The 14,896-nt window shown below is 36.9% G+C and overlaps 1 protein-coding gene and 1 non-coding gene across 3 annotated transcripts in view; both read right to left on the bottom strand.

The window, feature by feature from the left end:
• Window positions 1-13,506, bottom strand: part of LOC131434775 (beta-glucuronidase) — a 104,698-nt gene extending 91,192 nt beyond the window's left edge. The window contains exon 1 of one of the 2 annotated variants that reach the window (XM_058601898.1): window positions 13,298-13,506. In XM_058601898.1, the coding sequence (XP_058457881.1) occupies window positions 13,298-13,385 (88 nt within the window). In that variant the 5' untranslated portion in view covers window positions 13,386-13,506. Of the gene's footprint in view, window positions 1-13,161; window positions 13,184-13,297 lie in introns of those variants that run through there. The other variant, XM_058601902.1, reaches the window with a different exon arrangement.
• Window positions 13,507-13,741: 235 nt separating this feature from the next.
• On the bottom strand, window positions 13,742-13,823 carry Trnas-cga (transfer RNA serine (anticodon CGA)). The gene has a single exon. It is a non-coding gene; the product is annotated as a tRNA-Ser (tRNA).
• Between the last annotated feature and the right edge of the window lie 1,073 nt (window positions 13,824-14,896).

The raw sequence follows: 14,896 nt of genomic DNA, 5'->3' as shown, positions 1-14,896 counted from the left end.
GAAAACCCTTACAATATGGGTATTTTCGGAACGGGATTTATGAGTTGTTGTCAGAAAACGATGTTTGAGGTGGTTCTTAAATCCAAGATGATAACTTCCGATTTGTTTATATTCCTTGAAACCCCTTACAATATGGGTACTTTTGGAAAGAGATTTAAAAGTAGACGTCGGAAAATTATATTTGAAGTGGTTTTCAAATGCAAAACAGTGACTTCCGGTTTATTAGTATCTTTTGAAAGTTTTTGCCATTTTCCTTTAACTTGGTCTTCCTTTGAAACACTATACCGTTCCGAAAATATCCATATTGTAAGGGTTTTCAAGGAATATAAAAAAAACCGGAAGTCGCCATCTTGGATTTAAGAATCACCTCAAACATTGTTTTCTGACATCTACTCATCAATCCCGTTCCGAAAATACCCATATTGCAAGGGTTTTCAAGGAATATCAACAAACCGGAAGTTGCCATCTTGAATTTCAAAACTACTTCAAACATCGTTTTCTGACATCTACTCATCAATTCCGTTCCGAAAATACCCATATTGTACGGGTTTTCAAGGAATATCAACAAACCGGAAGTCGCCATCTTGGATTTCAGAACCACTTCAAACATCGTTTTCTGACATCTACTCATCAATTCCGTTCCGAAAATACCCATATTGTATGGGTTTTCAAGGAATATCAACAAACCGGAATTCGCCATCTTGGATTTCAGAACCACTTCAAACATCATTTTCCGACATCTACTCATCAATTCCGTACCGAAAATACACATATTGTATGGGTTTTCAAGGAATATCAAAAAACCGGAAGTCGCCATCTTGGATTTCAGAACCACTTCAAACTAGAGCTGTGCGCCGATCAAAATTGTCAACATCGGCGGCTGAAACGTCTTTTTGACCAGCGGCGGCGGCGAATCGGCGTGACGCTATTCCCTGAAAACATCGGCGGCGGAGGCGGCGCGATTCGGCGTAATCAATTATAAACATATTAAAAATTTTAATATTGATTCACACAGGACAATTTCTCTATCTTATTGTTTTGTCGACCTACATTCAAAGATCCTAATGTTTATGTGATCCATTAAAGCCAACGTAGTGAATAGAGATGGTAAATGGTTTCGAATGCATCGAATTAGAGGAGAAATTGAGATGAATATAAGTGCGATTATTTGGAGATGGTTGACTATTGTTTAAATAAATATTTCATTCATATACAAAGGTTTTTTTTATTATGAGCAAGAAACATGAAGTTTTATTCGGAACTATTTTTCAAATCGCTTTTTACATAGTTGATAATTATCATGTATAAAAATCGTTTTATCAACTCAAAAAATTAGTATATCTTTTTCGTACGTATGTAATTAACATAAAATCGATTTGGCGCTCAAATTCATTCAGATATATAAAATAATATCAAATTTACAAATTCAAATTTTAATTACTTCATATTTGTAACGATTTCTTATAAAAAGGGGTAAATTCATTTGAAAAGTCATAGTAGAAGTAGAAAAACATGTTTTTACTTTGAGTTGGTAACATTGATCTTAATGTATTGTGCGAAAACTAACGTTTATTTAGAATGGAGCATGAAACTTTCTTCAATACCATTTTTCAAATGCCCGGAAATAACAAATAAAGTATCCAAAATAAATGGTACTCGATCACTAAACATTCTAGTACCTGAGAAATCAACACTACACTGGTTTCTAAAAAAACGTGCTTAATCCACCTAGCAGTGAGATGATACCTTTTTTTTATCAATCCGCATGTGTTTTATGCATGAATATTTTTCGATGTTTCAGTTTTCATGACATTATTCTAATGTCAGTCGTTTTAAGTGGCAATTTGAGATTTTAATCACTCATTACTCTGTAATGTCGAAACTGCAAATCGGATCGAATTTGAATCTAAAAGTGTAACAATCGATTAAACATGCCGATATTCAGGAACCAGCATAACCCAAACCGATTCGTTTGGCCATATGACGAATAAATTGCAATAATTTTGAGTCCTACTTTGAAACTTTTCGGGATTGTCATCTTCTATATCGTTTTGAATTTTAAAAATTCATCATCCTACAATTCGAGAATCGGAAGTCAGAATTGGATAAAATTGGATTTATTTTAATTTCAACTTTTGTTTCTGAAATTCGATTAGGCTTTTTTTGAGAAAACCACTGAGCTTTAAGAAACGGAATTCTAAAATCGGTATGGCCGAAGCCACATAAATTCAACTGAGTAGCTGTAGTTTACATATGTTTCAAAATGTTTGAAAATCTATGTAGACATCTTCGAGGAATCGTAGTGCGAATTAAATTTTTGGGTTCCTCCCGAATCGAAAACTGAATACAACCAAAAATGAAATAAGTTTATTAGGTTATCGACTATCCAAATCTGCTAACCCGATAAACCTGATTAATTTATGTGAAATAGACACCTTGTTTGGGAGTATACGACTTTTCATATGAATCTGAGCTTGTAGAAAACGGTTGAGAGTCATCCCCGAAAAAAATTGATTGAAATTATTTGTCACACACGCATTTACTGATCTCGACGAACTGATTCGAATGGTATATGGCTGTTATGTTTTTCCATCATTTATTGCTGTAAATAGTTTAAATCAATATAATTATGGAATTCCTTCAACTCGAAAATTCTGCCATCATCTGGTTTTCATATGTCATATTCGATCGATTATGTTGCCAAAAACGAACCGTGCTAAAATCGGTCCGAGGCAAAATATCATGCTGTACACAGTCTTTTGGGTACTTAGAAACAAATGTATGTAACAGTATAAAAAATCTTGTTTTTATGTTGCTCCCAAGCATTTCTTTGCCAGACAGCGCTCAAAACCTTTCAAATAAAGATAGACTTTGAATCAAATGACATTGGCTTCGGTTGACATCGGTAGTATTGATTTTCAGTATAAGTAGGAGGAAAGTAACTGTACTGTAATTTTCAATGAATTTTCATGAAAACTGTAAACAATTTTCCACATTGATAAAATCATTTTTTCGGCTTATGCGGGTGATTAAAATGTGATAACCGGCGCGCTGATCATCTTTTTCTTAAATTGGCGGCGTGTCGAAATTATCGGCGGCGGCGGCGTGGTGCGGCGGCGCACAGCTCTACTTCAAACATCATTTTCCGACATCTAATCATCAATTCCATTCCGAAAATATCCATATTGTAAGGGTTTTCAAGGAATATCAAGAAACCGGAAGTCGCCATTTTGGATTTAAGAACCACCTCCAATATCGTTTTCCTACATCTACTCATTAACCCCGTTCCGAAAATACCCATATTGTAAGGGTTTTCGAGGAATATCAACAAACCGGAAGTCGCCATCTTGAATTTCAAAACTACCTCAAACATCGTTTTCTGACATCTACTCATCAATTCCGTTCCGAAAATACCCATATTGTATGGGTTTTCGAGGAATATCAACAAACCGGAAGTCGCCATCTTGGATTTTCAAAATACCTCAAACATTATTTTCCGGAATCTACTCTTTAAACCCGTTCCAAAAATGCCCATATTGTAATAGTTTCCATGGAGTCGGAAATCGCTTTCGATGAATGAGAAAACCTCTTTTTACGAAGTAGGTTCGTAAAAAAAGTTTACGTTATTTGGGATTTGGTTCGTAAAAAGAGGTACGTAAAAAGAGGTAACGTATAAAAAGTGTTCGTAAACGGAGGTTTGGGTGTACTGTAGAAGCATCCCGAGTAGAATGTGAGATCAAAAAGGAAATTGAATTTGATGTTGTGCTGTTCGTATATATCGATTACTTAATTTGCTATCGTTTTGGTCATTTTAACGGTTAAAAGATCAAAATCTAAAGCAAAAAAATGCTGTGTGACATCAAACTGAAAACTAGTTTTGCTCTCAGTGAAAGCACATTGAAAACTTAATATGATGTAGATTTCCTTAAAATGACACGTCACGAGCATAAGCTAAAAATAGAACAGCCAAAACAGGTCCGGGGTAGTATGCATTTAGGCAATATTACTCGCAAGCAACAAAAAAGATTTCATGCAGTCTCTTCACACTACCGCGGAGAGAATCAGGTTTTGAACTTAGGTGGTTTTGGAAGGCGAGCTTTTTGCGATTGCTATGGACTGTAATGTCGTTTTTCATTGATTCCACTCGCTCGGTGCCAGTGTTCTGCCCTGACAGCCGATCAATGAAACGGTTTTGTAAAGTTTGGTTTGCACACATGCTGCTCGGAAAAGAAAACGGGTGCAAAATAGTTGCCCGCGAATTGCCCCGAAAGTGCATTTTTCTCGTGCGGTGCAAATCAATGAAACACAGTGCACCTGTTTTGATTGCCCGACTGCACGAAAAGTGCACGAATCGAGCAAAACACTCCATGAGTGTTCTCAATGAAAAACGACATAAGTGTTAGCTATAAGTAGACAGACAATGTTCGGTTATATGACAAGCAGTGTTGTTTTACAAAGTTGTATGCAGGTAGTTTCTGTCAATGCACACTCGTTGCGTCACTTCCATCCCGCATCCACCGTGAATAGCAGTGTGGCTATTTGAGCACAGTATAAAAATGTTCTCTTTGTCCTTCTCATATCCTAAGCTTATAACATTGAATTAAGTTATCTACTTGATCTCACACAACTCGCACATGTAATCACTTTGAAATACGAATTTAGAGGCTCTGAAGACCGAATGTTTTGCAGTGAAGTTTTCTACAACACAGTGAACGTGAATTAGGAATCCGGCAATAAGGTATCCCAGATCATTTGTTTTTTCGACTAATTGGGACAATGAACGATTATCTCGCTTCTGACCACAGATAGACTTATACCTTATGATCAAAAAAGAACCGGAATTTTATTAAAATACGCAAAATTTCAATTTTTAATAAATTTCTTTATTATCGCCTTCAAAGTACTCTCTTCCTGCGGCAATACATGCATGCCAACGCTTGATCCAATTTTCCATACAAGTTTTATAGGCCGCCGAAGGTATGGCCTTTAGTTCACGCAGCGAATTCTCTTTTATGGTCTCTATGGTCTCAATACGCGTTCCTCGCAATGGCTATTTGAGTCTGACGAAGAGGAAAAAGTCACACGGGGCCATATCTGGAGAGTACGGTGCTTGGTTGATGATATTGGTTGAGTTTTTGGCCAAAAACTGCGACACAACCAACGCTGTGTGAGCCGGCGCATTATCGTGAAATTCAGCATTTTTGGAACCAGCCGAGAAACGACGCGTTTCAAACTCAAAACATCAGTTAGAATGTGTTCGGCTGATCCATAAGAGATGCCCAACAACACAGCAATCTCTCTAATCGGTACAGAACGATTTTGCAACACGATTTGCTTCGCCGATTCAATGTTTTCTTCAGTAACAGATGTTGTTGAGCGGCCAGGGATCTCATCACGATCCAAGCTTGTACGACCACTTTTGAAGCGTTTATACCACTCGTATGCCTGTGTTTTTCCTAGACACGATTCACCAAAGGCCTTTTCTAACATTTTCAACGTTTCGGAACACTTAAATCCATTTGCAACACAAAATTTGATGCACGCACGTTGTTCTAAATTTTCATCCATTATAAAAATCGCCACACGAAAATTTTTCAACTTCTTTGTATAGACGACTTCTTTGTTGCCAACGTTGAGAGAATAAAAGTTTATCGATTGGACAAGCGCGGGAATTTTAAAATGAAAATTCCGGTTCTTTCTTTATCATAAGGTAATTTGCAATCATCTGATGCAGAATTAGTCAGGTGACTCAAAATTATGACGATTTAGTTAAACGGTTTCCTTAGAAAAGTGTATTAAAGTTCCAAGATCTATTAGATGATTGAAAAAATACTTCTCATCGTATCTAGAGTAAGTGAGTATATGAAGTTCTAAGCATTTATAACTAGGAATGAGAATTGTTTTAGAGAGTGTCTTCGTCACAGTTTGTGGCCTCCTTAGGAATATACAAATTAAATATATATTTTCTTTGTGGCTCCTCTAAGCCACTAAAATATTATTAACAATTAGCTCTAGGTACTGAAATCTGAGACATTCAATGTTTGATGTTCGAACTTCGTAAACAATGAATTTTTCCATATTGTTGGATATAAAGTTTTGGGTATTATCAGAACGGGTTTGGCGAGTAAATTATTTTTGCCATTCAGGTCCCTGATTTCTGGATGCACTGGAAATAATGGTCTTAAAACTTTGGAGTGAACTTCGTGACGTCGTATGATTACAAATATCGAAACGTTTTTTTTTAACTGAACGCTAAAATTGTTACAGGTTCGGATACTTAACGTATCTAGAAGGAAATCGCTGACGTCAAATATATTTGTTATATCAAATTCTGAAATAAGCTCCTTCTAAGGCAGACGATCAGCGAGATGGGAATGCCAAAGCCACTATTCAGATTGACCTGCTTCAGACAATCGTGGTGCCGATGATCGCCAATTTAATATTCTTGTGGTTAAAAAGAAGGAGCATTATTTGCGTAAAAGTTGGAAAAATGTCGAAAAAAATCGTTTCTTCGCGGTTATGGTTGCGGTCAACTGCAGGATGTCAAAGCATTTTTGTAAAAGGCAACATAGGATTGAAGGAATAATTCTTCCATTGAAACTTAACTTTGTTTTTTGTGTTGCCATTTGGAATTTACTCAATTTCAATGGATTCACTAAGTTGTTGATTTTAATATTTTCATTTTTTGAGTTTCACAAAACTTTTGCCTTTAAACAGCAAAATGATAACATAATGTGATATTAATTGAAAATTTGATGAGTCGATATCATATTAGGATTTTAATCTGATGTTGCTATCATAAGCAGATTTCAATTTGTACTCATTTTGATGTTAGACTTTACTCGGGTTCTTATCCACTAAGCAACGTTTAATGGCATTAATCAGTGCATTAAAGGTCATTTCCCTTGACTAAGACGATTTCTTTGAAGTCGCCATAGCTAACAGAACCAGAGAACCAAAGTGTTTACTTATATGACGGATGTATTGAAGCTGTCAAGTTGTCTACGTGTTGCGTATCACCCGAGATGGCAGGTAATACAAAAAGTTTAGCTAGCAAAAGGCCTTACAAAGTAATTTGTGTACAGTTGGTGACAAAGCGTACCAACCATACCACTTGTTTTTTTTTTTCATAAATACGTTTATTTCATAGGCAATATGCATAAGTTTTTCTTCGCCGTGGCATCCACAATACATAGTACTTTAAACCTAATACATTACGAATATCATATTAGTATGTTGGTATTCATTAGTTAATCTAAACACTGTTTTTATCAAGCGAGTTGCTATTATAAATTACATTAAATGAAATTCATTTATTTTGTACATGATCTTATAACTGTTTCAGGTTTGTTTGTATCAGTTAATCACTTTCATTCAATATAAGATAGCTGGCTATTGGTTGAACTCATGGAAGAGAAAACAGTCTAATATAAAATAAAATTTGAATTGGAACTCCAATGGACTTAATGAAATAATAAAGAAGTTTCATGTAAGGAAGGTCTCGACAAGCAAGAATGTCGCGAACTGGGACATTGGATAGTCTACCTTGGGTACGCAAGGAATTTATTAGTTGAGATCTGACATCACGATACTCCACGCATCTCCAAACAACATGGTCAATATCGCGGTAACCTTCGCCACAAGCACAATGATTAGTCTCGGAAAGTCCAATTCGAAGGAGATGTGCATCTAACGTGATTGGACATCACACGAATGAAATCCCTACTCACATCCAGTCCCCTTAAGCATGCCTTAGTCGATATTTTAGGAATAATTGAGTGCATCCACTGACCCAGATCATCTTTATCCCAAGAAGCTTGCCAGCTGGCAAGTGTTCTTTGGCGAGACGCGCAATAGAATTCGTTGAAAGCAATCGGTCTCTCATAAATTTCACCCTCAATAGCATCACGTTTGGCTAAAATATCGGCTCTTTCGTTGCCTGGAATGGAGCAATGAGCCGGGACCAACCATACAACTTGTTGTATAGCTCATGTGTACTGTTCGTATATATTCCGAAAAACACCACATCGATCTCCATTTTGCTGTTAATTAGTGATAGTATAACATAAAATCTTTCCAATAAATCATGATCCAGTCCAGTAATTTTAGAACCAATCTCTCTTTCTTCAAAAAACCGCCTCGCAACATTATCGCTGCCTGAATTTCCTCCCCCCTGGCCGAGGTTCAGTAATTCGTAGACCTAATTACTCTCGAAGAACCGAGCGGATAGATTTTTCATGATGACTCACTGCATTATTTTTCTTTGAAGCTGTCCACGTTGGTTTCTCCAAGCACAAATGATAAGAAATCTTGGGAAGCAACTTCATAGTGCGAGTATACACATGAAGCGGAGAGAGTCCGAATTGGTATTTGGAAGAATCATTACCCGAGTCTAGTGCTTCTTTTGGAAGATTAAGTTTCATACCGGATCGCCGACAAATGAAGCAAGCTTGTGAAGAAGCTCCCGTCGAATCGTTAATAACTTTCGTGTCTACCATTGTGAAACACATCTTTGTTGAGATAGAAACAGAATCAATTTTGGTAGGCACAAGTTCATTGATCTCAGCGTTAATATCTGATACTACTCGATTTGTAAGTTGCACATTCTCCTTTGCGAAAACTAGTATAATTGGTCAACACAAAGATACTGATGAAGGACAGTCGTTATTCCAAATTACGGTTTTGACACCATTTATATCCCCTAATAAACGTAATGGCACCATCGATACAGTAAATATGTTCGAATCGCTGTATTCGCTTAATTTGCCGTCTTCAATTTTTGCTCTTGATTCAATTCAATTGTGCTGTTTATATATTGAAAAAGTCGTTTTACAGTGTGGTCTACTAAATCCTGAAGAACGACACGAGCCTCTGAGGGTTTGACAGAAATTCCTATATTATTGAATGTATTGTATGACATTTATCTATATGTCTATATACCAGAAGGGTAACAGAGTTTTTTTTTGCCTCCACGATTCTATTGTAACAAGGATACAAATCTGCTCCTTGCTTGAGGCTAGGAGATCGTACATCTTGATATTGCGACTTGCTGAAATTGTTTCTACAAATAAACACTATCGCTTCTTCAGGTGTCAGCGGCGTGACCTTTCTGTATTTGACCACTTCTACGCTTTTGGGTTGGGGATTTTGTAGTATTTTCCCTGCAAGTCGTTGACCTGAATTTCTCGCACTTGACGAAGCTGTCAGCATGAGTTCCTCTGTCAAGAAATTCTCCTAAATTTTCCGTACCCGATTCAGTCTCATTCTTCGGCAGCATTCGGAAAAAGATTTCGACTTTCGTCCTTTTTGTTTATTTCCAACCATGAATTTTAATATTCCTTTAAGCCATTTCGCGTTATTCTGTTCGAATCGCGAGTAATAACGCGAGCTATTCGCCCAACGTTTGACAAATTGTATTCGCTCTAAGCGCACTATCTTTTGCATACTTACCGCACATACGGATGGAAATTTTTCTTTGATTATTTCAAAAACACGTTTCTCGCTAATTCCACTAATCCAGAATTGAACGATTTCTTTTCGTTGGAGTTCCATTATTTTGTGGTAAGACAGTAATCAAAATCAGGAGTACCTTACACGTTGGAATTTGAAAATTTCTGTTTGCAACCAAACAAGTGTATTGGTTGCTATGGCAATTGCATATGCATTAGTAATGTAAACACATTCAAAATAACTTATTAAGCGCCCCTTACACATTTGACAGATAACGGTGTTATTGTAAAATTTAAGCAAACCATCGGTACATGTTAAACAAAAACTTGATTCATCATGAGTTCGTTTGTGATGTGATCTTGTAAAACTTAATTCGTTTTTTTTTCTCCGCAGTCAATCTCAAACGAATGAACACACTTTAACAATTCAGTAGTACTGTCACGTTTTTTTTCTCGCGCAAAGCGGAACTTTTAACGACTTTTTCGTAATTGAGCCCATGATATGGAAGTAGGGTTGATAGCCTTGTTAAAATTGTTCAAATAAAATATTCTTCGCTGTCATGCTATGTCATGCTTGCACGAAATTTTAATTTAAATGAGATAGAAAAATAATTGTTTTCCAATTTTCTCTCATATTATATAGAAAAGTACAAGCTGTCAAATGCAATCGATTTTTTTTTCGGATTGCCCCATTTTAGAAACCGTTATTTAAAAAAGGCGTATTTTTTTGTTAAAATCTTTCATAACTATTAAACCAGGTAGTATAAAAAAAATCTTCTTCCACTAAAAGTTGCGCCTTTTTAGGCTCCTAAATTTCTTAGAACATTACTTTATTGAGAAAATTCAAATGAAAAAGTTATTGAATAAAAACTGTTTATTTAGGAAGCACCCTAACTTAGGATATGTAAACCGTTCTAATATAAAACCGGTTAAAGATACACAACCAATATCTTCAACAAAGTTGCCTTAAATTGATTATTCTAAATTATTGTGAAAGGATGCATTGTTCTATCTCATCCAGATTTTGAAATATTTTTTCAATTCATAGTTTGTTTTAGGACCACCCTGTAACCACTAAGGCCGAAAAACGCAGTTTATTAAGTGTAACTAATGTGCCGAAGACTTCAAATCTCTAAGGCCAATAATAAAAGCGTAAACAATTGTTTCCTGTTAATTTTGCTTCCTGGGCAACTGTGCATTGTAATCAAATGCACCCATTTCATAACAATAAAACATAAATACAAGTTCAGCTGTCATTTTTTTTACTCAAATACTGTGTTTTTAAACAACGAAAAAAGGAATGACTTCAATATTTTCTACTTAAAACGTTGTGGAGGGGGTACAAAAAATTATGCACGAGCGTAAGCAACCTTAGAGAGAAGTGGCAAAAAAGCCCTGCTCCAAAGAAGGACATTCACTAACATTTCAACAATGAAAAAGCTTTTACCAACATTTGATATTCTTTTAAGATTTGTAAAACCGAAAGAACCTGACCAACCTAAGTATGTTAGGAAACCTGGTTTCGAAAGTAAGAATATTTCTTTTGTCAAATGAAGTTTAGACTTGGTTTAGCCTTCCGACCACTTAGCTTGTTATTTAACCCTCCGTCTTTTACCATCAACTTTACATATTTATAATACATAAATAAATAAATATTTATAATACATACATGAATACACTTCTAATTTATACCAATATCTGTCAGGCGGAGGGTTAATGTAGTTTGGCAGGAACACTTTTCTTAAATCTTCAACCGTGGATTTTTTGGCCAAGTAAAGACGTTAGATGCAATCCTTCCCCACTGCTGAGCAACGTTTCCTAATGTATTGTTCGTACAAATCTGGGTTTACCTTTTTCTGATTGCAATTAGCCCAGCGTTCTACCTCCATACCCTTTAGAAACTTTCGTTTCTAAAGGGTATGGAGGTAGAACGGAAATTGTTAAACGTAAGTGTGTGTTGACCATGCATCCGTTCGTATTTGATTCAAAATTTACCAGAATTTATAGAAGGCTATGAAAAAGCAAGTGTCACAATTCATGTAGAGAGCTATACCAAATACAAATTAGTATTATTTGTATGTGGTTATACTGCCCATACTCGCATATCAGTCCCATATCGATTTTCGTCAATTTTGAGTTAGCTTGAGGAATGAAATCTATCCTCAATATACTTTCAGAAATTGCAATAAAATTTGAGGGTTTGTTCAGTAAAATGTGAAAAAAATTAACTCATGTCTGTCCCATATGCAAAGTACCCGCATGTCAGTCCCACTCAGTGCAAATTTCAATAATTTCATTTGTTACAATATTGGAATAGCAAAGGTGTATCACGATATTTCATGTAATAATACCATGATTTAGCATTAGGAAGCACAATAAATCAAATAATTCTGAAATAAAATTTTAATCGTCTTTTTCTCGATATGCCGATTTTTCATATGGGACTGATATGCGAGTATGGGCAGTATACCGCGATTAGAGAGTTTCAAATATAAAGGTAGAACATAGACATTCACATATAAACTTGAAACTGTTGCCAAAAGTTGATAAAATTGTGCACGTTATGTGTGCCTCGGGAAATACTGAAGATCCGCGCATCGAAAGGGAAAAAAGCCTTTGGAATGTTATGAAATTTAATAATGCATAGATTTAAAAATTCTTTGTAACAAGGAATGAATTCTTGATTCGTAGAATTAGGTCTTCGGTTTTTTCAATTTCCAGCAAAGCCTGTGACAAAACGTGCTTACTTTGGATTTTTTCTACTGTTTTACAGTGATATAAACAATCAACTAAAAATTTAACTTCGTTTTTACGGGCAACTTACAGAGACTGTCTTTTATCTTTTTCGGTAGAATTTTATATCGCTGACCACTGACCAGCAGTCGACAGATCGCAATCCACGTTGATATTTTAACAGGGTTGTGAATTTCCTCTCAAAAGCATTTTCTCGTTGGTGCAACATTGTTTCACGTGTTATTCGCCCCAGGTATTTACAGCGTAAAACTTTTTCTTGGATAAAAATGCAATGGTTTTAGGGTTTTTCGTCGAAAATATCGCACTTCCATTGCTTGAAAATGATTTTAGAAGATTAAAATAATTTTCTGTCGCTACTGCGTGTCAAATTTTTTCAATAAATGTTTAATAAAAATTAGCCTTTTACGCTACTGGTCTTTAAGATGGCGCTGCGGACGCCATTAAGAGAGACTCATTTCGCCTATGAAAATTTTGTTCGAATACAGTCTATATCCTTTCGATGCAGTGTTTTGTTCAATAAATTTTAAAATTCCTTTCCCAATTCTTCCGTCGTTAGCGCCAAAACTTTTCGAACTCCCACTCACTCGTTTCTGATCGTCATTCATCATTCTGACTGCTAGACTCGTTCATGTCTCAATGCCTGTCGTCCCGTAATTGCTACAAATTGATCACTTCCCAACGCCTACGCGACTTTTACTACTCTACAACTGTTCGGTCTATAGTAGGAAGTTCACAGTTCATCGTTCCAGTTGCTGACCGAAGACTCATCCAATCCTTATAAACGGGTATTTTTTCCTAACGTTTCATGTTATTTGCTTTTCAAATGTCACTTTGTTTTCACTGATTCTGTTGCTCTCATAAGACATAAATTAATCTCAATTAGAGTTGAGCTTCAGAACTAACACCAAATAACGTATGCCGGATCGCACAATTGAACGAAACAAGTACTTGAACTTACCTTGCTAGTGTAGATTAATTAAGCCCAAACCTGAGCGTTGTTTACATTCACTGATTTACCGGCTCTAATCGATGATTATTACTACCACCGCAAAAAAAGAACAAGTTTTATTTGTCACGCCAGTACTACTACTCACCATTATACCAAGCCACCAGTGTGCCGAGAACTTGAAATCGCCACCGGCTGCTGGATGGTAGCAGAGGAATCACTTCCACTCCCAGCATCAACCTTCACTCAAAGGCAAACGAGCAAACACACCCTAATTACACCGTGATATCATGAGTTTTGCAGACCCGATAGACAATTTTTCTTTCAACCGCCTTCTGGAGAATTTGTTTTAGACGATGACAGATGCCAGACTGTTTGTTTCACCATGGTGGTGGTAGTCAGTTGGTGTTGTTTACAGCTTTCGTCACTTTTGTATGAGTGTCAAAAATAATCAGCCGTTGGCCACAGTTGATTAGGCGTGCTATAAATTGTAGCACGCTAGGTAGTGGTGTGCCACATGAACACGGGAGGTGTCTCTGCTGTAGAATATCTACTGAGGTTTTTTTTCCTACAGGAGGTAGCAAAAAATTATCGCAGCCGGTAGGATTCGAACCTACGCTCCCAGAGGGAATCTGATTTCGAGTCAGACGCCTTAACCACTCGGCCACGACTGCTTACATTGAACTGTGTGATAAAAGACTAATTTTAAAAACTCTTCTAAACATCCCCACTGTCACAAAATGAAAACACAGTCACAATATTCACTGATGAACATGGAAACTAACACACTCGCACACAGCCAAGCACCGTCTTCACTTCATGCATTCATCTGAAAGTAAACAAGACAAGCTGTTATAATAAAACTGCAACCGACTGCGAAGCCTTGCACTCGACAAACCGAGAAGCACGAAACGAAACATGAATCAAGAACATTGTGGCAAGCAAGTTTCCTTGTACGGTCAGGAGAGCAGACGGCAAATCGGATTTTTAGAACACTGGCAAATGTCGCGCCGTAAAAGGAACGCACAATGTGATGCTGCCGTCCAGTAATGTAAAATTCCTACCAGTTGGGGTATCCACTGAATGGTTCGTTTTGTTTCGTTTTTTACCTTTCCTTTTGCCAAAAGTAATCACCTATCGCATCATCGGTTGAATGTTGATCATCCAATCAACTCATTAATTTCAGAAGTGCCACTTGCCCAGTCTCGGGCACTTTCTCAACCACTGACCAAATATTGACACGGCTCAGTGAGACACCGATGTCAACAACATAATCCGTAAAGACCTACAAGCAGTTTTGACGGAAACGAGTCATCGGAAAGGGGCGAGACACGATGAGTCAAGGATCGATCACCCACGCTCCCGCGATCTTGATATTGGCCTTCTCGCGTGAAATGCATACTGTGCTGGGCAAAAGGGTAACCTTAACGCATCGCTGGAGATCGGACGTGACAGTCCGGAGTGTTTACAGTCCTGTGAGCGGCGCATGCTGTTCCTGTACAATGGCCAAGGGAGATGATTAATTGTCTGGGAAAATGTTTGGGTTGGGGATTGATTGAAAATCATGCAATTCTCAAGAGTGAAGTAAACATCTCAAGACATTGGTCCGAAGTTTCCCTTGACTTGAGCCAACGGGTGTTCCTGGTCAAACGGATCGAATCGGTCATCCGTGCGATGCCTTGAAACTTAGTTTGCTCTGTGCAATTGATAAGGCTGCACAAACTTGCATAGCATAACACTTGTTTGC

This window comes from Malaya genurostris, chromosome 3 (genome assembly GCF_030247185.1).
Source record: "Malaya genurostris strain Urasoe2022 chromosome 3, Malgen_1.1, whole genome shotgun sequence".
NCBI classification, from domain to species: domain Eukaryota; kingdom Metazoa; phylum Arthropoda; class Insecta; order Diptera; family Culicidae; genus Malaya; species Malaya genurostris.
Note: the sequence above shows the minus strand (reverse complement) of the source record. Positions and strands in the feature narration are given on the sequence as shown.